General features: G+C 41.6%; 1 protein-coding gene across 1 annotated transcript in view; it reads left to right on the forward strand.

Moving 5' to 3' along the window:
• Positions 1-22533, forward strand: part of DST (dystonin) — a 637844-nt gene that overhangs the window by 268685 nt on the left and 346626 nt on the right. The window contains exon 10 of the mRNA XM_088455927.1: positions 10964-11130. Within this exon, the coding sequence (XP_088312053.1) occupies positions 10964-11130 (167 nt within the window). The remainder of the gene's footprint in view (positions 1-10963; positions 11131-22533) is intronic.

A 22533-nucleotide genomic window follows, 5' to 3' on the forward strand; every position in this document is an offset into this window, starting at 1 on the left:
ATCACTCTTACTTCATACTTGAGCACAGATGCAATTATGTGTTTGTCTAAGAGGATTGGTGGCCAGAAATAAGTCAACGTCTAATCAGACACAGGCCTGAACTGGGCTCTGTGCCATAACACTTATTACGTGTGCATTTCTCAGCTACCAACATGGCTGCTTACTGCAGAGCCTGGGAGAGATCTCTGGGAGAAAGGAGGATGCCTGCCTGATTTTGTAGCTCTGTGCAGGACATTTGGGATACATTTGTTTGTGTCCTATATTACACTGAGATGTACTTTATCTCCTACACAAATGGGCAATGTCTGTGGATGTGTGCGAGCTCAGAAGGAGGAATACTATATTGATCCTGCAAAGGCTCCTTTCAGTCCTGCAAAGAATTCTTCAGGCAGGAAATTTTTTAAAAGGAGAAAGTCTGACAAAAAGAAAGAAACACAGAATAGTGATGGAACTAAACCCACAGACGCTGTTGCAGAAAAGGAAGGAGATGGATGTATTCCTGAGGATTTTTTCCTGTCTGTTAGTCCCAGTTATTATAATGGTTCTACTGATAGACAACAGTCACCCATTCACGGCTCAAGCACCAAGTTGCCAGACATGGGTAGCCCAGTACCATTTCTCCCCGACACTGAACGGAATAAACCAGCGGAAGTTACTCTGGAAAACAACAACTTTGCAGAAGACCGAAAACTTTCTTTCCCAAACATTCCTAATGAAGTAACATTCCTTCCTTGTGCAGATACTAGTTATAGGAAAAAGGCATCTAGCTTAAGCTCTATTGACCACGTTATAGTGCAGTGGAAAAATAATGTTCACTATTATCCTGAAGATAGCTGCAATAGTGATGTCAAGAGGGTCCGGAAAGTGAAGAGCAGTGGTTGCTTGGTGTATGCTAGGTATTACAATGCTGGTGAGAAAGCCAGGCCTTCTTACACCACTTCTCTACCCGAGGTGTCCTGCATTCCTTCACCAACATTTCAGGTAACTGCAACAGGTGCTTCAGGAAATAACCATGTATCATGTCTCTTAGCACTGACTTCAGAAATACCTCTGGTCCAAATGTGTATTTATAATATTTCCAAAAATTATTAATGCTATGTAAAAAGTAAATTTCAATATTAAAAAGTAAATCTCTTAAATAAGACACCTACTACGGTACCTTCATGTCTGTAAATCAGGAACAAAATCCAGTAGTGGTATTTATGTTATATGATCGGCAGAGAACAGCTGAAAATCTGATTATACATCCCATTCTACACGTGGAAGCTGTTACATTAATGATAGTGCCTTTCCCTGCAGTGACACTTGTTAGCATAGTGAGTCAGTAATAACTCATTTACCAGCATATGACGACTATAGTCTCCTTAAGAAGATTACAAATCTATTATAAATACACCTAGCTGGAGGATAAGAGTCTTGTGTTTTTGTCCTGGCATTAAAAGGGTCTCCTCCTTTCAGTAGTTGCAGTTCTGCCACTGACTAAATAATAATGAAGTGGTCTCAGTCTTTGCTGTTAAATATTCAAATCACTTTTTTTTTGTAATAGCAAATCTTGTTTTCCATCTCAACTTCCCCTATTCCAGGGGTAGGCGACATCTGGTCCTCCAGCTGCTGTAGAACTACATATCCCAGCATGTCTTGCCACAGTTTTGTTGTTATGTTATGCTAAAGCTGTGTCAGGGCATGCTAGAATGTGTTGTTCCACAGCAGCTGGTGGGCCAGATGTTGCCTACCCCTGGAATAGGGGAAGCTGAAATGGAAAACATTTGTTTTCCATGAATAGTCTATGAAATAACAAATTCATTTCCCTTATGTAGTTCCACCAAATCATATTCTTTTATTTTAATATTGAGTACAAGTATTACGAGGAAAGTAATTAATGCTGATATTATTATTTATGGGTTGTTTTTATAAATGCTACTTAATTTTCCTTGCCCGTGACATCATTGTGACTGCATTGTAATTTTTATTCTTAAAAACATTGATTATGTTAGATTTTATTATCATTTTTTTTTTCAGATTTAATTATGTATAAAAAAAATAATATATGGGGTTTTTCTGATTTTTTTTTCCATTTACATGTGTTTTATTGGGTACTTCACTGGTGTTAAAGCTCAGAGCTTCTGAATTGTAATATCAATACTATATTTGAACTCAGATTGCTGCAGTGTGTCCACATGTAGGCAAGGCTGGTATATCAGAGTTCTAGGCCAACGTGTTCCCAAACCCTGCATTTATATATCGGAAAATAAAAATAACGCACAAACCTTGTCATCTGGGAGGGGAAGTTTGTGGTTTGAAATTCAGCTGTATATGAATGAAGGCACATTCATGTTGCCTACATTACGCTGGCTAGTACAATTGTAGTGTGTGCTGGCTATGGAAACCTTTTCACAAGAATTTCTCTCAGTGAAAAGAAAATGTGTATAGATGTATGTATCGATTTTGAATGATACATTTGTTTACAATGGCTATTGCAGTGGGTCCCAAACTTTTTTGAACCACAGCGCCCTAGAGTATCAGCATTGTTTTCATGGCACCCTTAAGCCAAAAGTTTGTTATTGAGAAATTCAGAAAAAAAAATTTAAAAGTAGTAAAGTGAAGTAAATTGTGCTTATATGTCATCCATAGGTTCAAAAAAGAAAGTAATAAAAAGCGCTGATGATTGGAGACCCTTTAGCTTAATAAATACAATTTAATGTCACATACAAATAGCCATATATAAGCTCACAAAAATACAAGACAATTTACATAAATGACAGTATATAAAATTGTTTTCTAAAATATCAGGTTAATATCTGAGCATATAGTTATAGAGCAGCCACAAGATATAGCAGGCCCACAACACCTCCACATATGTTGCTGTATTGTGGAAGTGAATAATATACATATCAATAATACACATAATACAGCTCCACAGACCACTGGTAGTTCCTCTGGCTTATGTCCCAGAAAAATAACACTTCAAGGTTCCAGGTGTATTTTAATCTATACCATTTTGTTGGGTCAAGGACCAATTATATAGCAATACTTTTTGTCCTTGATAAATACACGGTCTCATATGTTTTCTGTCCCTTTAACAGTTGAGAAATTTCTCATGAAGAGATAGGGATCTTCCCATCACCCGTAATGGGATATAATGTCCAGCCAGGTAAATGTAATATCAGCTATCATTCATCCGCTTTGCAAAAATAATTGGCAAAAGTCTTATTATTGCCCAGATAACGGTATTCACTGAGAGTTGTTTTTAGTAAGATTACTCACAGTAAAGCTGATCCAACAGAGCGCCCTGTATTGGTGGATAATAATGTGGAGCTGGAGTCTGTAACGCGTTTCCCCGCCTTGTGGTATACCTCAGCGGCTTCTTCAGACAGTATACCACAAGGCAGGGAAACGCGTTACAGACTCCAGCTCCACATACAGTTTGGGAACCACTGGGCTATTGTATTGTTTTAATCGCTAGATAGATAACTTAATAGCCACATTTAACAAGGAACTGTAACAGCAATCCTTTCATAGGAGCCTTTGTTTCTTCTTTATCAGCATGCATAAACACAAACAAACAGCTTTGCTTCAGCAACTAAATATTCATAAAGCTTCTCTACTGCATAAAACGATGAACAAAAATAGAGCATTAGACGAATAACATATACAAGGGTCATAAATGGGAATTTAGCACAGAACACACCAGAAAATATAAATGGACAGCAAGATTAATACAATTCATATGTATACACATAAGTAATAAACAAATAATAAACTTGACCGGGTGAAACAAGACAGAACAAAACGAGGAAGAGGGTAAAAACATTGAGGGAGAGAGGGTTGTAAAAAAGGTTGGAAACATTTTGAAAACAATTTGAATGTTATACCTCAATTGAGGAACATTAGCAGAGCAAGATATTGTTCACAACTAATTATGCCACAAAATGTCTTAGTCAAGAGAGGTTACGATATAGATACCAATCCATATTTTCAAATAACCTAAGGATATGTTGTTGACGTGGAGAGTCCAGAGATTCAATAAACTGACCCAATATCTTGTAGAATTTAAGGATTCCTGTTTCTACATCTGGCAGAGTAGACTGTCTTTCAAAATATCTTTCATTAACAGTAACTTGTATCTAAAAGAGGAGCTTTCCTGGACGTCCAATTTAATAATACTACTTTTTTGGCAATAGTAACTATTACTGTTAAAATTGGGATTAAATGTTTAGAAGATGATATGGAGTGCCAGTTGCTTGGGATAGGCATCCCAGACCAATTGCCATCCCTCTGTGAAGTTGTCATCCAAATCCATTAAGTGGAAGGCCCAGAACATGCTCCCCGGGTCAAAGTTCTGCCCAGCGTACGCCAATAGGAGGTCCGACCGGGACCCTAAGCCCCCTTAACCTGGTGATGATCCAACTGGAACACCTTGCGTTGGTTTCATCCCAATCAGTGCAAGGGTGTATCTTCAAGTTATTATGTTTTATTATGTGATGTCATCCAAATCCATCCAGTGGAAGGCCCAGAACAGACTCCCTGGGTCAAAGTTCTGCCCAGCACACTCCGCCGTGAGGTCTGACCCAGGATTCCAACCACACCATTAAGCATCCCAGACCAATTGCCAGCCCTCTGTGAAGTTTTCATCCAACTCCATCTAGTGGAAGGCCCAGAACATAGGGTCTCTGATTAACAAAGTGGAGGCTGGTGAAGACTGCACCTACTTCTTTCAGTCAGCTAAGACACCAGTGACAGATAACCAATACAAGTTTACAATAGTATAGGACTATACAAGCTATCCTCGAGAGTTTCCATCAATGGAGAGTTCCCATCAATGGAGGAACATATAACCTGTGCCTCAACCTTCTATCCTCATTGGATATCCTTGTGACTTGATGCTCTGGTCTTAAGCTGGGTACACAATTGCCGATGTGTATACCCAGCGATGCAACGGCTGACCACACTATATATTGTGCGTGTGGTACACACTGCCACACTGCACGATGCGGTGACCGCCTGCCCGATATTTAGGGCACTGGCTATGTTCACTATGCCATCGCTGGCATCTGGGTCATTCCATCAGCCCTGGTTGCACACTGGCCGATGTGGACAATATGTTGCTCCGACCCGTGGGTTTGGGTTCGGGCGACATACCCAGATTTAGAATACTAGACATGCAATCAGAGTCAAGTGACTTGTATGATTCAGACTCTGCATCTTTACTTGAAAAGATGGATCAGCAGTTTTACTTCACTCTGTGGGTACCATATGGTCACCAACATTACTAAATTCGATTTAACATTATATTACAATCTTTAGCAGTTGCCGGAGGTAAACTACAGACTGGTTCCTCCAAACAAGAGTCATCTCTGGCAGCAGCAGGTGTCTTTTTAAATAACCTACTGGATATCTGCTGCATTGAGAGCACGAAGGTCATTTGCAGTAGAATTAGCAAAGCCAGTACATACTGTACCTGTTGTAATACTACACCAGTATAATTGGCCAGTAGAGACATGCGGATTGGTTAACTTTCAAAAGGCTACCTCTAACTGGGGCTGGATGCATTTACTGTGCCACAGGCTATGTGCGGGTCACTACCTTATCAACTGGACTTCTTTAATATGACTTTAGGCTTAGATTTTGACATATAGGGTGAAATATAATAGTGTCTCAGTTTACAAAAGTAATGATTTTCAGCAATTTAAAATGTTAACTTCCTAGGTCGCCTATGACCAGAGCTGGCCGTAATGGCTACACTAATCTATGCTGTTGGGTGACACTGCTCCTTCCATTATAAAACACTCTGCGTGTGGTTTCCTGCTTTCTCCATTCCCCTCTCTACATCTCTCGTGTCACATGCATAAGCGCTAGCATAATCACAGTGAGTAGGTCAGCATTAGCACATATATACTTTTCAGTAGCCTATGATGCTGTGAATATTCAGTTGAACTGATTGGTTATGCCATAAGCATGTGGGCAAGAGAATGAAGAGTACAATACAAGAATGTGCCTAGAGCCTCATCAAATGCACTTTATAAAGAGATTATATTAACAACAATAAAGCCATACATAAAAAAAATAAACTTTAACTAAGGGGTACATTTACTAAGCTCCGTGTTTGTCTGAGATTGCAATCACGGGAGTCATTTGCCATTTTTTCAAATACGGGAATTTACTAAGGAAAAAAACGGGTGTATTTTCTATCATTTTAACATGTGAACACGGCTGATTCCTAAGTTAAAATGCACCCATAAATAACAGTAGAAATGAATACACCACTATCTGAACACGGCAGTACTTTCCATAGAGAGGGATGCAACACGGGAATTTACCAAGAACCGCTACTGTAATAGAAGTTTGAAATAGACCCCCCCTAAGCAGAATATGTCTTGCAGAAACATACACAGATCAGAGTGATCCGTGTATGTTTCTGGCTCTAATTATAAAAATAAAGGGTTAATTAAAAAACAAATGATGTGGGGTTCCCCCCTCCAAAGCATAACCAGCTTCGGGCCCCTTGAGACTGTCCTGGCTCTAAAAATACGGGGTGGGGGGGGGATTGGTTCCCCCGTATTTTATGAACAAGCACTGGGCTCTGAGTTCCTGGTGGCTTAGGCTGAACCCCGGGGCTCTTCCCTGCACCCCAGGCCAGTGGGTGCAGGGGTAATAGTGTGAATAAAAGCTGGTAACTATTGTTTTTATCAGTGGGACTACAGGTGCCAGCGTTTCTGCCCTTTGGCACTTGTAGAACTACAAGTGCCAGCAGTTAGCCGGCACCTGTACCACCACTGTAAAAATAATTGTTAAATAAACAGTACACACACAGCGTTGAAAGTACAGTTTTATTACATACAAAACACACTCACACATACTTACCTTCTGCCAGGTGATCGGCCCACTTCTCCTGTAGTATTCCCATGGTTTTCCTTAAAAGAATATTCCAATACTCACCTATCTCCTTGCGTACCTCGGACCACTTGTCCAGTAGACTCCCCGGGACTTGATAAAATAAAAAAATTATTTGCATAGACCCCTCGGACATGTAAAGATATATGTGTTGGTTGGTTTCCGTCATTTGTTTGGCTGCCAGCCAATCAGAGGCCACGCTTGATTAATTAATTTTTACGATTGCTTTGATTAGCTCTCTTAATACAGAACAGTGGACCTTATTCAGACCTGCTCGCTAATGCGTTCGCTTCCACGATGCTTATGCAAATTTGGGAGGGCAGGCGATCGCACGACAAGGCATTAGCACGCCCACTATGTCTTGGTGTGCGAACGCATTGTGTATGCAGACGCCCACCAGCCTGTCTTAAGACGCCCACTTGCGCACATCATCTCCAGGAAGTTTATGCAACCATCGGTATATCGGGTACCATAGGATGCGATTGCAGCGCTTGTGGTTGACCATACCCTACCGCAAGCACTGCGAGCACTTCAGTGCCCCTGTCACCACCCACAAACGGCTTCTCCTGTCACTCACTCTGCTGGGCTATTTATGCGCAGCGAGCAAACACTTCCCGATCTCTTGCAGTAGTTTGCGCATGCACACTGCGATGCGTATGCATGCGCACAATGCGAACCATCGGCAGCTACGAGCGAACGCATCTTAATGAGCGGGTCTGAAGCAGGTCCAGTGTTCCTTCTGCTGAACTTTTGGACAAGTTTGCCAAGTGCTTGGTGTTCCTAGTAGGAGACTTTAATGCTGTCCCACATCTTCGTTGGGACAGATCTCAAAATATAAAGATAAGCTGCACAGCCTTCTTAGAGTCTAAAATTGAATGGAATGAATGAAACAGTATAGTGGGGTTATTTTATGCTTGGGGCTCTATCTGGCGGGTTGGGCACAGGATTCTGACGCTCGAGATCCCGACGGTCAAAATCCCGACCCCGGCATCCCGACAGGTTTGGGATACCGACACCTGTCGGTAAGTATCCTAACCCTACCCCTAACCCTCCATCCCCGTACCCTAAACCTAAAGTTCCCCCTAGTGCTGCCTAACCCTCAACCCTAACCCCACTATTTACCGTCGGGATGCTGGCGTCGGAATTGTGAGCACCTGCATGCCGGCTGTCGGGATTTCATCTACCTCTCTATCTGGTATATATAACATAATTTATATTTAATGGAGCATATCTCCAGTATAATAGATGATAAGGCTGTCTCATTTGAGACTCTTCCCTAACATTTGGACTATCAATCCCCTCCCCGAGAGCTGACCAGCACTTTTGTTGCTTCCGTTATAGGCCCATATTGGTTCCGCTAGATGTGATTTCTGTGCCTGCTGACAGCTTTCTCATCAACTGTCATGTTGTCTATGTAACTTCTCTAATGATTGTTAACCCTGAGTTGCTGGATTACAATGTGAAAATCCTTACTTCTCTTAATTTTCACTTTTCTTCTTTCTGTATCCCTTTCCCCTTTTTATTATAAAAAAATGCAATAAAAAAGAAAGAAAATTGTATGGGGTACAAACCACACCATTAAAAAACAAACAAAAAAAACAATTGTTAATTTTTGCTTTTTGAATAAAAAAGCACGCATACATCCTAGGGACCTGTGCATGGCTTTTTACAAACACGCCAGAGGCAGGTCATTTTTCTTTAGAAGGTTTGACCTCAGGATGGTAATGGAATCACTTAGTAAATATGGAGTTTCTGTTCCTTTGATCAGAAATTAATGGCTTTTTTTGTTCTGAAGTGCTTTATTGTTTGGATTGCGCCAGTTTTGAGTTTAGTAAATCGTCTGGGTGCAATCCCACTGGGAAACCGCTACAATCAAACCTGGCAGTAAATATACCCAATAGTATTTAATCCACATCAAAGTGACTTTTGTTTGTGCTGAGAAATTGTCCTGCTGAAATATAAACCTTCCCTAAGTACTGGGTATTTTGCTGTCTATAACAGATGAGATTGTAAATGAGTTTTCTTCAACAATAGTTCTCTGACACCATTCCATAAAGCCTAGATTTGTACAGTACCCGGGCTATAGTTTATTCCATCTCTATCATGGAAACAGTGAATTTGCCCTACTCAAACAGATGAGGATGGCCCTTTAAAAGTCTTTGAAATCGTCTCATGCCTTTGCCCTCATTGATAGTTTTACATAGCTATTTCTTATATTTGCTTTTCAAGTTCTCTAAGTTCCAGAATGAATCTCTTGTTTGGCAATGTACTAATTGTATCATTGATGTAACCACAAGATTAACATCAATTAATCTTGCGGTTACTATGTAGCGGCTCCCACCATAGACGGCTATGGGGATTTCTCACCATAGACGTCTATGTGGTTACATCAATGATACAATGTCGCGACATTGTATCATTGATGTAACCACAAGATTAACATCAATTAATCTTGCGGTTACTATGTAGCGGCTCCCACCATAGACGGCTATGGGGATTTCTCACCATAGACGTCTATGGGAGACAGAGGCTGGCCGCATTCAGATAATCAGGGAGCTGCTCCGACGGAGATGCTCCCTGATTGGCTGGCGGCCCCTGCACTGACGGGGCACACGTGTGCCCCGGTCATTTACGCGGAGCAAAGGTATGTGTACACACATACCTTTGCTCGGTCCGTATGGTTCGGTTTTTTGGCGTTTTTTTATTTTAACCCCTGGATTGCCTACTTGCAGAAGAGGACGTGATCTACGCATAGGAGAGGTGAGTATGGATTTTTTTTTTCAGGTACACCCCTATGGATTACTTCGGATACTAGGTGAGTATGTGTGAGTGTGAGTGTATGTTTAATTAAAATTATACTTTCACGGTGTATGTTTTTTTTATTTACGTATTTCTTTAGTTGTGGAACTACAAGTGCCAGCGGGCCCATAATGCCCCGCATGCTGGTATTTGTGGTTCTCCAAATACTAGCATGCAGGGGAGGCTTGCTGGTACTTGTGGTTCTACAAATAGACAATATGGAAAATAAAATTTTACACTTTACACTTTACACTATCAACCCGGCACCCACCTCCCTAGGGTGCCGGGGATAGCCCCGGGCTATCAGTCTAGGCCTGGGGTGCCCTGGTGAGGGGTACCCCTTTATTGGGGGGGGGTACCCAACTCCCCAGGGATCCCCGGCCTGGACTGACTAGCAGTCAGAGATAATGCTTTGGCCGGGGAAACCAGTGAAAGGTTTTCCCTGGCTGTGGCATTATCCCCCTGCTAGAAAGAGTTCGGTGCTGGTTCTGGAATTTTCAGGGGACCCCTACTCGTTTTGTCCCCTTATTTTCCAGAACCAGGACCAGCTCAACAAAGCCCTGTGCTGGTTCTTAATATACAGGGGCCCCCTATGCATTTTGGCCCCTGTATTTTTAGAACCAGAACAGGCTTTATAAATCCCGGGGGCTGGTTATGCTTTTGGGGAGGGGGTGCACGTTTTTTTTTTTTTTTAACACACACAGAAGCCATCACGGATCTCACTGATCTGTGATGGCTTCTCTAAAACTCGCACCTTTTAATGCTACTCGCATTAAAAGGTGTCCTAAACTCGCCTGCACTCGCAAATGCAGTAGCCTCGAGCTGAAAAGTTTGCAGGCTATTGAATTTGTGAGTTTCAGTACAAACTCGCACTTTTTAAAAGTGCGAGAAAGTGCGAGTTTGTACTGTTACTAAAACAGACTACCTATTACATTTGGCCCTTAGAGTTACTTATATAGCTCAGCATATTCACTTGCACTTTACAATTGGAAACAATAATAAAACAAGATTGGGTAATAACAGACAGACATAGCGGTTACCACGCTTACATTCTATAGTTAAATTGTGCGCCACTGTGGATAAAGCAGCATAATACGTCTTATTTTGTTTTCTCTTGTCCTTTTATGTCTTAATATTAGACAATTTGTTGAGCAGTCAGGTTTACAGGCTTAGCGCTTGCAGTGCCATTACCATATAATATTCTAAATATTCAGGACATGTCATTACATAAAGAGTGTTCTCATCATGCCATATTTGTTACTTGTTTTTTCAGATTTCTGACATCCATGTTACTGGAGAGTCAGAGGATATGTCAGCCAAAGAAAAACTTCTTCTTTGGACAAAGCAAGCTACAGACGGCTATAGGGGAATCTGCTGTGAAAACTTTACCACATGCTGGCGAGATGGGCGACTCTTTAATGCCATCATTCATAGATACAGGTGAGTGGCAGCAATTTCCTCTTTCTTGCAGGTCTTATCAGTGTTCTTATAATCTTCCTTAGTGTATGTGTGCATACATGCAGTATACACACAGTGAATGTACTTTTATTGTCTTATTTCATCTTAAAGGTCCACTAAACATAAATGACAATAATGTAGATATAATCTCCCATGACAAAAAATACCAAACCTGCATCATTATACTATTCCTTACCTGTGTGTATTGTGAACTGAGGGCACTACAGTGTGACATAATGTGGTCTGGGATCACAGCGGCATTATGTTTAATGGGGGCACTACAGTGTGGTACAATGTAAACTGGTGACTGGGCAGCACTGTGTGGCATAATGTGACCTGGGTGCAATGCATTATGGCATAATGTGATCTGGGGGCACTATAGTGAGGCATGATGTGAACTGGGAGCACCCAAGTGTGTTCAATACATTTGTGGTGCTAGGAATATTAAGTACTGTATACTTTGTAATACCATTGCCAGTAAATCATTTGCTTCATTGGATGGGTTCCCTACAAGTTTGTTGCGCTGGAGTACCAACAAACCTTAATCTGGCCAATGTTGTGAATCCTGTTAATCAGGAAACTTTATTTTCTTATAGATATAAACTTAGTTCACATTCACAGACTGACACGAACATGTTGGCAAACTTTCACTTACATATAAACATAAAACAGTTTACTGTACTAGTCTATAAATGCAGCATACAGGTATATATAAAAATAAAACATATACATAATTGGGAGCAAGTCTGGTGGGACTTTGTATAGCATGTATACCATTTTCTGCCCTCTGTAGCCCAGGGGCGGATCTAGACTTTTAGGGGGGCTATTTAACATGGATTATTCCAATTTCTCTATGTCTTATTCCTTTTTATCGCACTCGCAGATAAAAAGCTGATATATATGTATATATATGTATCTTGTACAGTACATTCACCCGTTATTGTATGCATACTGGCATTTATTGAGGCCGCATGCATGATTACTTACACATGGGACAACTCTTCCGATACGAGCTGTCCCATGCGAAATTATGATTTCTGGGTTTATGACCATGGGCCATTACATGCAAGGGAAAGGAGGGAACAGAAGGATCCCTCTCTGGGATTTCTGTGGAAAGAAGCCCATAGATTTCTTTAGGCAATCAGACACGTGCAGGAAGTTCACATTGCACAATGCCTAGGACAAACAGCTCTCGAACCTGCTCAAAGTAGGCAAAGGAAGGTGCCAATAGCAACAATAGTTCCAAAGGGGTAAATTAGGTAAATTGCAGATATGCTTCAAGCACTAGATCAGACTAGGGATGTGCAGGCTCGGATAGGTTCGAATTTTCCCGCCAAGTTCTGATTTTTCCTGCCAAAAATCGGGTCTCAGAAAGAGGCAAAACGTCATCTTTCATGGAAAACATCATCATTCCTGGACTAAAATCGGGTCTCAGAAAGAGGCAAAACGTCATCTTTCATGGACAAACATCATCTTCCATGGACTTTTGTCCAGGAATGAACTTGGCGGGAAAATTCAAGCCTATCCGAGCCTGCACATGCCTAGATCAGACCATATTTCATTTGTGAAGCAAGTGAGTTGACCTGTGATACATGTCACTTTACTTTCTGAATTATTGTTTGTGCATTATTGTGAGCTAGTCATTGTTATAGCATTGCTTATGTAGTAGACCAATAATGTAAGTAATCTTCATGTCAATTATACAGTGGCACTGTGGTTAGCACACACTTGCCTACTCTCCCGGAACAAGTGGGAGACCAATTCATTTTATGGGGTCCTCTTGAAATCTCTGTAGTGGAGGCCACTCTCCCAGATCCTAAGGTTTCTTCTTGAAAAGAGGGTGAACGTCTTGATGACGTGAGTCACAGCGTCACTCTGGTGTGTTTCAGAACGTTGAAAAGATCAGAACGTTGTGAACTAGAACAATGTTTCAGATGTATTAGGTCCCAGACCAATATCTCACACCTGATGGGGTAACATCCCAGAATCAGTGTGCTGTTTCACCCGCACAGTGCTTTGAACTGGAGCTTTAAACACATCCAATTGTGCGGCTTACACTTATTTCCCTCCTGGTTTGTATTTCGTGAGGTAGAGTGAAGAAAATGAGAAGCCAATACATTAATACGAGAAGCATGAATGTATCTGCACCGGGTTGGGTATTGATGTCGGCGCTTGGGATCCGGGCGTTCGGTATCCCGACGACCGCATCCCAACAGTGTTAGGATACCGACACCTGAAGGTCGGTATCCTAACTTTCCCCCTCTCTCTAACCCTCCCTCCCCAGTGCCTGAAAATAACCTCCTCCCCCCCTAGTGCCTAAACTTAACCTCCCCCTCCCCGCACCCTAAACCTAACCCTCCCCCCTAATGCTAACCTTCCCCCTAACCCCGGTACTTACCTTTGGCTTACTTTTTGGATTCCGGCAGTCAGGTTGCTGGCACCAGGATTCTGACAGATGTCGGAATTCCGGCCCCGGCATTCTGAGCGCCCGAATCCAAGTGGACGTTATTATGACTGTATCCATCTGCATTGTTGGTGTTTTCTGAGGATAGTGGATATTTACCACTGTAGTTCCGCAATGGGTTAGAAGACTATGGCGTTTATATAGAAATATTTGTCACACAGTGAACAACCACAAACCACATGTGGTAATTAAAAAGTGCTCTGTTTGATATGTTCTCAGTGGCATTTTGAGTGAGGTTATTTTCTGAATGCTGATGAGAGAGGAAAGCAGAAGCAGAAAGGGAAACATGCCAGGATTATTTGGCTATTTGTCTGATGGATAAACAATCCCGTTACTGAATGAGTTGTTTTCAGTAGGCTGCTGCTATTGGATAACATTATACATTTATTGCATGACATAGCTTTGTATAAACAAGGTATCAACACAAAAAGTGTACTGTGGGAGGTGATAAACCGATTACTGCCTTGTGTCATGTTTTTTTCTTATGTAACCAGCCCTGTAGCTATTGCTTTGCAGGTCTGTTTGCTTTTGTATTTTATATGATTAATAAAGTAGAAGCAGCCATTATTTGTGGTAATGGCTGGATGTAATGTATGAAATAAATGGTCCTATAGGCTGTTGACAAAGCACGAGCCTGCTGCATTTATAAGTGACAGTGTCTTAACTTGTTCCCAGGACTCAGGTCTGTGCATGACTCACATTCCTCTGACTCCAGCATAGAAAACATGCACTAACTATGCTGAGGACCTAAAGGGAGCACAGGGAGGAGAGAAAAATGGGCTATGCTCTTATTTACTGTGTCAGTTTTCTGTTGTAGCTTCAGTGCAATAAGAATCAAAGCAAAGTACAAGTTGATTACAAATGTAGTAATTATTACATTGCAAGCTCCATAATTCTGTTCATTAGTTTTGTTAACATAGGTGAACTACATAGATTCAATGTAATTTGTGTAAAATCTATGACACATTACTACATGTCTACAAATATGTAAATTGCTCCATATACAGAAACGCCTTATTTTACATGCATTTGTTTTATCGGGTTCTCATGTTAAAATGCTTATAAACAGTACCAAAACCTTTATATGTGTGAACAAGTCTTCCAACATGGGGAAGAATTCTTCCAACAGTTTATATTTATTAATTTATATCATATTCTTTTTATGCCTTTTTGTTACATTGCTTAACATAGAGATCCATTGTTATAACATTATTACAGAACATTCTCACCATTTAGTGCCATTTTCCATCTTAGTAAAGGTGCATTCTAAGCATACTTTCACCTACATGTCCTAATTTGGTACTAGTGCAATGATTTCTGATATGTTTGACATTACTTTCTGCTATTTTAAAGAAAGTATTGTCTATTCATTATCGTGAGCAGGTCGTTGTTACAGTATTTCAGATTTAGTTCTGTAATATTAAAATAGGCTCTGTAAGACACAATATAATAATATATAGTAAAAATAATAATAATAATAATAACAATGGCACTGTGGAGGCCTCACAGAACTGTGGCATTGGGTTAGATGCCAATGAAGGTCCTATCTGTGTTGAGTTTGTATGTTTTAACCATGTTTGTGTGGGTTTCATCTGGGTGCTCCAGTTTCTTCCTACATTCCAAATAATACTAGTATGTTAACTGACTGCTGTTAAGCCTGTAGTGGGAATTCAATAAACTCGCCCCCCGCATGCGAGAGGGGCGAGTTGCCATTGCGACAGCATATAAGCTCTCGGCAACAGCATTGGAACTCGCCCCCCTTGTGGCGCAGACTTGCGTGCTTTTGCTAACAGCTTTGTGAGGCTGTGAACAAAAATCCACAAAACCAGCGCTACCGTAAGTGCGGCATATAGCTGCACTTACTCGCAGGGGCAAGAACATTGCTCCTAATTGAATCCCCTCCTCTCTCCTTGTGTGTTTGTGTGAAGTTAGAATGTGAACTCCATTAGGGCAGTGACTCATGTAAATAATTAAACATCTATACAGCATTCTGATAAGGTGTGGCTATATAAATAAACTACAAATAAAAAAAACACAAAAAAATGGATTGCGCTTATACGTGGATTTTATGCATAAAATAGTATACTGTATTACTTGACTCAAATTCAATTCATCAAAGCTTCTCTCAATAAAAATACATATTTAATAGACACCGACACTTAACATATCTAAAACACACATATATAGCAAGTATGCAAATGTATTATAATAAAATATTATACATGAAAATAGCTTGAAATAATACCACTTTTGGCTGCATTATTCAATTTAGTAATATTTGTAAATGGTTACCCATAAAAGTCCAAGGGATAAATTTACTAAAGTGAGAGTATTTAGAAGTGAGTTTTAAAAGTGATGTTGCCCATAGCAACCAATCAGATTCTAGCTATTATCTTTTAGAAGGTGCTAGTTAAATGTTAAGTAGAATCTGATTAGTTGCTATGGGCAACATCACTTTTAAAACTCACTTCTAAAAACTCTCACTTTAGTAAATTTACCCCCAAGTCTGTCATCTCACTAATCAGTAAGGCTAATTACAGTCTCCTGCGTGTTTGAGAGATAAGGGGGGTATGTTGTTATCGTGCAATCGCTTGCGAATCGCGCATGCATCGTGCATGCATTGGGCATGTTTTGGTCGGAAATGACCAGCGATGCGCGCACCCGCTGGTTGTTTCCGACATCTATCATCGCCCGTACATGCTGGTCAACCTGACGATCCCGTCTGGTTCAGCATGTGCGGGGATGATGGATGTGCCTAGACTGAACGAGTGAACATTCAGTCTAGGAACATCACTAGACATGAAAACGACAGCACGATTACATTGTCGTAATCGTGCTGTCGTTTCCATGTCTACTAGTGTATACGCGGCTTTAGATACAATGTATAAAGTGCTCACTGGCAAGTTGAGATAAATACTTTGTTTCCTTAAGCTGGGTACACACTGACACACTGTGTTGGCTCGGGCAGTGTGTTCCCGCGATATGTCGGTGAACGTCGACGTTCACCAACATATGGCATTGGTTGTGCTGCACAGTAGATGGACAGATATGTCTGCAGACATATCTGTCCATCGGCAGGTGTGTACTGGTGGTCTGCAGACCGCCCGTACACACACAGCGGCAGCCGCGGGGAGGGGGCGGGACATGACCCTACCCGCCGGGACCTGCCCCCGACACTCCTTCTGGTCGCCGGGACCCGCAGGAAGACACAGATGATGGCCGTTCAGTGTGTCTGAACAACCATCATCTGCAGATATAACCACCTTTAGGGGGGGTATTTATTAAAGACTGGAGAGAGAGAAAATTGTGAGAGATAAAGCACTAACTTACATTTTACAAGCTGTGTTTGAAAAATGACAAGAGCTGATTGGTTAAAATTTATTTTTCTCCAAATTTTATCTCTCATCAAGCTTTGGTACACAGGGCCTGATTCAGAGCCGGTCGCTCTGACAGAGCGCTCGCTCTGAATCAGGGCCGGTCTTTTTTTTTTAGAACGGCCTCCTGGCCTCTCGCATAGCTGTAGGTGACAACCCACAGCTATAGCGAGCGGCCAGTAAGATGGTCGCGATGGTCAAGACCATCGTGACCATCGGGCTTGCGACGAGACCCTTGTGGTAGGGTCTCGTTGCCTCCAGCCCCAGAGAGAAATCTCTCCCACTGACATCACGTGGGGCCGCCCCCAAATGGAGGCGTTCACATGGGAACGCCTCCGTTTGGGCAACCACTCACCCGGCCCACCCACCAAAGGGGGCGAGCTGTCACTCAACATCGACAGCTCGCCCCCTTTGTTGCGAGACCTGGAGCGACGGAGTGCCCGTCGCTATCCGGGACTCGCGCATGCGCACGACGGAACCGGCTCCGTCATGCGCATGCGCACTGGCCCACCATCGACCCGGTTGCGAGCGCTGTGCGCTCGCGACCGGGTCTGAATCAGGCCCATAGACCCCTATATCAGCCTGTATACATGGGTTCAGATCACAAAGTTCTTAATGCGGTGTGTTGGCTCAGTCTTTATATACATACCGCACTGGTCCCTCCCGTGCAGGCTTGTGGGTGAAGACAGCAGCACTCCGCTGCTTAGTGTATTTCTTCTGACTTTAGGAGAGACCACGACGCGTACTTTGATTTTTTATGCATATTGCTTACTTACATTGCTTACATTCCCTCTTACCCCTTGAGATGTGTGATGGGGACAGAGCAGAGTACTTTTAGGACATTGTCATGTAATTGCGTAATTATGAATGCATTCTCTTTGGATCTCTTGCATATACTGAATGGTTAATGCAAAGTTACATAATGGTGGTCATGACGATGATTATAATAAGCACGAGGGAAGATAATTTTTGAGTCGCAATCAGTAAATCCCTTGTATTATGGGATTCAAAACACGCTGAGGATTGGCCCAGGGCAGTGAGATAATACTTGCCTTCTCCGTTGCATTATCCAATCCTTTCAGGCTTTCCCAAGTGCCTGTAGAAGAGATCTTGTCCCATGATGCAGTTACTCTCAGTCACTGATAGGCTAGGAGCACACCGTGTGGTGACATCATTATGTGGTGCGCTCCTAGCCAATCAGTGACTGAGAGTTGCCGCATCACAAGACTCCAGCTCTTCTACTGCAGTTGAGCCTGGGAGAGGACCAGACAACGCGCCTGCCAACATTTTAAGGCCCTTCTGACCACTGTTGTGTGACTAAGGTAAGGGGAGGAGGAAAAGGGATGCTAGGGGGGTAAGAGGGAGAAGGAAAGCAGAAGGGAGGAGGATGATATCTTTGTACAATTCAATCCTAGGATTGAGATTTTTTTGAATTCCGAATCCTGATAATGGCTTCCCTAATCGGCGCTATCTAGCCACTTCTGAATGGTTGATCGAGCATTTACCCCCCTCATTAGTTTTACAGCCATTGATTCACATTACTTAATTTTCATTTCCATTCGGACCGCTGCCGGAAAGAAGATTCTTGTTTGATTTTCAAAGGTTTGAACAATAGATGTAGATGTGTTTATAGCTAATTATATTTTATATTGAAAATGAGTCAACTACATGTGTTAATAATGGTCACCACAGTAGAGATATACAATCTTCTGTGACAACCACAAGTTTCCAAGCCCACCTCTGGCACTTACAAAGCTATTTGAATGGCCTTTTAGGTGCTTTCGTTTTATGCAGTCAAGTATTGTGGAGTTCAAGTATTTCATGATGGTCTAGATGTTTATGGTCACCTTTTTTGTTATTGTCCTCCTCATGAAAGTGTTAGTACAAGGAGGATTGGGACACAGGCCAGCAGCTTGGATGGAAATGACCATCAATATGCTCAATTTCCTACCCTTATTTAATTTAAATATCTTGTCCCGGAAAAAAAAAAAAAAAAATTTCTGCATGTGGTTTCAACATGGCATGCAATATTACACCCACCAACTCTTACCAATGATCTACCCAACTCCTGCCATACCCATGCACCTCCCATGTAAGAAAGTGCAAACATAAACAAAACAGCATTCAAGGGGGTTTTCAATATGATACCCAATATTTATCATGTGTAGTTTGTCAGAGATACTATAGTATTTGGTGCTATAGTAATAGTTGTTATATACACATAATATGCATATCTTCACCAATCCCCGTGCGCTTGCAGTATTACGTTATAACACTTCTGCTCACTCCTGAAACCTCAGGGTTATAGCGCTCATTCCCTAACACAGAAAATTCACAAATATTGGGTTTAACATGTACACATATTTAAGTGCTTGTAACGTGCTTGGCATTCAATTGTGCCTCTGACCGGCGGCAGCGTGGATGCCGCCGACACGCGTTTCGCCGATAGCTGCTTTCTCTAGGCAGTGCACTTAAATATGTGTACATGTTAAACCCAATATTTGTGTATATAACAACTATTACTATAGCACCAAATACTGAGAATGGTAATTGTAAACTGAATTGGAAGAGACTTTACTACTGAATAACATGGTGTCTGCAGAGTATCTTTATTGAGGGATGTTACAGCTTTGTTACAATACTAAAAGCAACACATTCTAGCAGCATGAGAACGCTACTATTTAGAATCCACATTACATGTATATGCATATAAGAAGTATTAACTGCTGAATGTAAGCTAATTTATATTGGGATTATTTATAATACCCATATCATATTGCAGAACTTGAGAAAACCTAACAACAACAGTATAAGAATTACTTTTCTCGTATATTCCCTATTAAACAAAAATCTAACATATACTACTGTCAGGTTAATTCCATATATATTACCCTAATCACAATCTTGTGTAGGTGCAGCTATACGTTATATCAACGTTCTGCAGCAATACAGCAACTACGAGTATCTCTGACAAACTACACATGATAAATATTGGGTATCATATTGAAAACGTGTGATAGACCGACGACAGGTGGAATTTTAAACCACTTAATAATTTTTTCTTACATATGTATACACACCTTTTTCATTTTCTTTTATTTTAATCATATTTCGCCATTATTTTTGGACACAGCTATTATTTTAATAAACCTAAATAAAAGTTATATTTTATATGAATTTGGAGTTATGATAGAATATTAGGATATTTGGTATCCCATCAGTGCACCAGATAAAATCTTATCTTTTCTTGTGTTTTTTTCAACAGATGTTATTATAAGATTTCTGGTAGCACCTTCACATATATATAGAATATTTCTTATATGAAACAGGTGAAGTTGATGGGTTCTGAAAGATTACAAGATATTATCTTTTCATAACTTATATACTGATATATTGATTATTGGTGCGAGATTATCTTTGTTTATTTTTCATGGATTAAGACCTTGTATAGACTACCGAGGCCTGAACGATATAACGGTCAAAAATCGATATCCACTTCCACTAATCACGGAGTTATTTGACAGGGTCAAGGGGTCCATCAGATTCTCCAAGTTAGATCTGAGAGGGGCCTATAATCTCATTGGTATTTGCTCAGGTGACAAGTGGAAGACCGCTTTTAATACTAGGGATGGACATTTTGAATACCTTGTGATGCCTTTCGGCTTGTGCAATGCCCCCGTTGTCTTTCATGGCTTCGTTAACAAAATTTTCCGGGATCTATTATATGTGTCAGTCATTGTCTATCTGGACGACATATTAATTTTCTCGTCTTCTCTAGAGGAACATCATCACCATGTGAAGGAAGTGCTGTCTCGTCTGAGGAAGAACCACACCTCTACTGTAAACTGGAAAAGTGTGTCTTTAGTGTACCCAGTGTGCCATTTCTTGGTTACGTCATCTCTGGCTCCAGTCTAGAAATGGATCCCAAAAAAGTGCAGACAATCCTTAATTGGTCCCGACCTCAAACCTTGAAAGCCATCCAGACACTATTCGGATTCGCCAACTATTATAGATGCTTTATCAAGGGATTTTCGTCACTGATGGCTCCCATTACGGCGTCGACCCGTAAAGGCGCTAATCCTGCCCTATGGTCACCCAAGGCAGAGACAGCCTTCCAGCTTTTGAAACAAGCCTTTATCTCAGCTCCAGTTTTAAGACAACCAGACCTGAATAGACCTTTTTTGTTAGAGGTTGATGCCTCATCTGAAGCAGTAGGAGCAGTCCTATCCCAGCGATATGAAGACAACAAAGTTCATCCCTGTGGGTTTTTCTCCAAGAAGTTCTCTCCTGCCGAATGGAACTATGCTATAGGTGAACATTAACTCCTGGCAGTGAAGTTGGCGCTGAAGGAGTGGAGATACGTACTGGAAGGGGCTAAATTTCCCTTCACTGTCTTCACTGATCATCGGAACCTCCTCTTCCTCAAAAACATCCAGTGTGTGAGCCCTCGTCTGGCCTGATGGGCAATTTTCTTTGCTCGCTTTCAGTTCACCCTGACCTTCCGATCTGGAGCTCTAAATGAGAAAGCAGGTGCTCTGTCTAGACCTCTCCTCTGTAACGACAATTCGGAGACCCTGCGTAGTGCCCCTGTCCTGGAGTCAAGAGTGTTTGCCACCGTGCAGATACAGCCCCCTACTGGGAAAAGTTTTGTGGCCCCAGAGTTAAGGAAGCAGCTCCTCATCTGGGCTCACTCCTCTCGTTTTGCTGGTCACACAGGTACTTGGAAGACTCTGGAACTTTTAAAGAGAAGTTATTGGTGGCCGTCCATGAAGACTGATGTATTGGAGTTTATTTCCTCTTGTACCTCATGTGCTCAGCATAAGTCTTCGCGTCAAGCCCTTCTGGTGAATTGTTACCCCTGCCTATTCCATCACGTCAATGGACACATCTCTCCATGGACTTCGTAACGGATTTACCTAGCTCTCAGGGTTACACCACCATCTGGGTTGTGGTAAACCAATTTTCGAAGATGGTTCGTTATATTCCTCTAAAGAAACTGCCTACTGCTCCTGACTTGGCTCATCTGTTCGTTCAGCACATATTTCGCCTCCATGGACTTCCTACCGAAATAGTTTCTGATCGTGGCACTCAATTTGTGGCAAAGTTCTGGAGAACCTTATGCTCTGTTCTACAAGTAAAGTTAAACTTCACCACGGCCTATCACCCTCAAAGCAATGGATCCACAGAGAGGGTCAATCAAGATCTTGAGACCTTCCTAAGGATCTTCATGACATCATCCCAAGACAATTGGTCTGAATTGCTACCATGGGCGGAATTTGCACATAATGCCTCGTATCATTCCTCGACAAATCAAACCCCATTTCAAATCGTCTACGGTCTTCACCCTCGTATTGCTGAGTTTTGAAGCCTGCCTGCCTTTGATGTGCCAGCCGTGGAGGATACTGTACAGAGATTTGCATCTAATTGGGCTCAAGTATGTTCTGATTTTACAGAAGGTGTTCTCCCGTTACAAGCTTCAGGCAGATAGGAGACATAGGAAGGTACCTTGCATGCAAGTTGGAGACCAATTCTGGTTGTCCACCTGGA

This window comes from Taudactylus pleione, unplaced genomic scaffold (genome assembly GCF_031769625.1).
Source record: "Taudactylus pleione unplaced genomic scaffold, aTauple2 ptg000678l, whole genome shotgun sequence".
NCBI classification, from domain to species: Eukaryota; Metazoa; Chordata; class Amphibia; order Anura; family Myobatrachidae; genus Taudactylus; species Taudactylus pleione.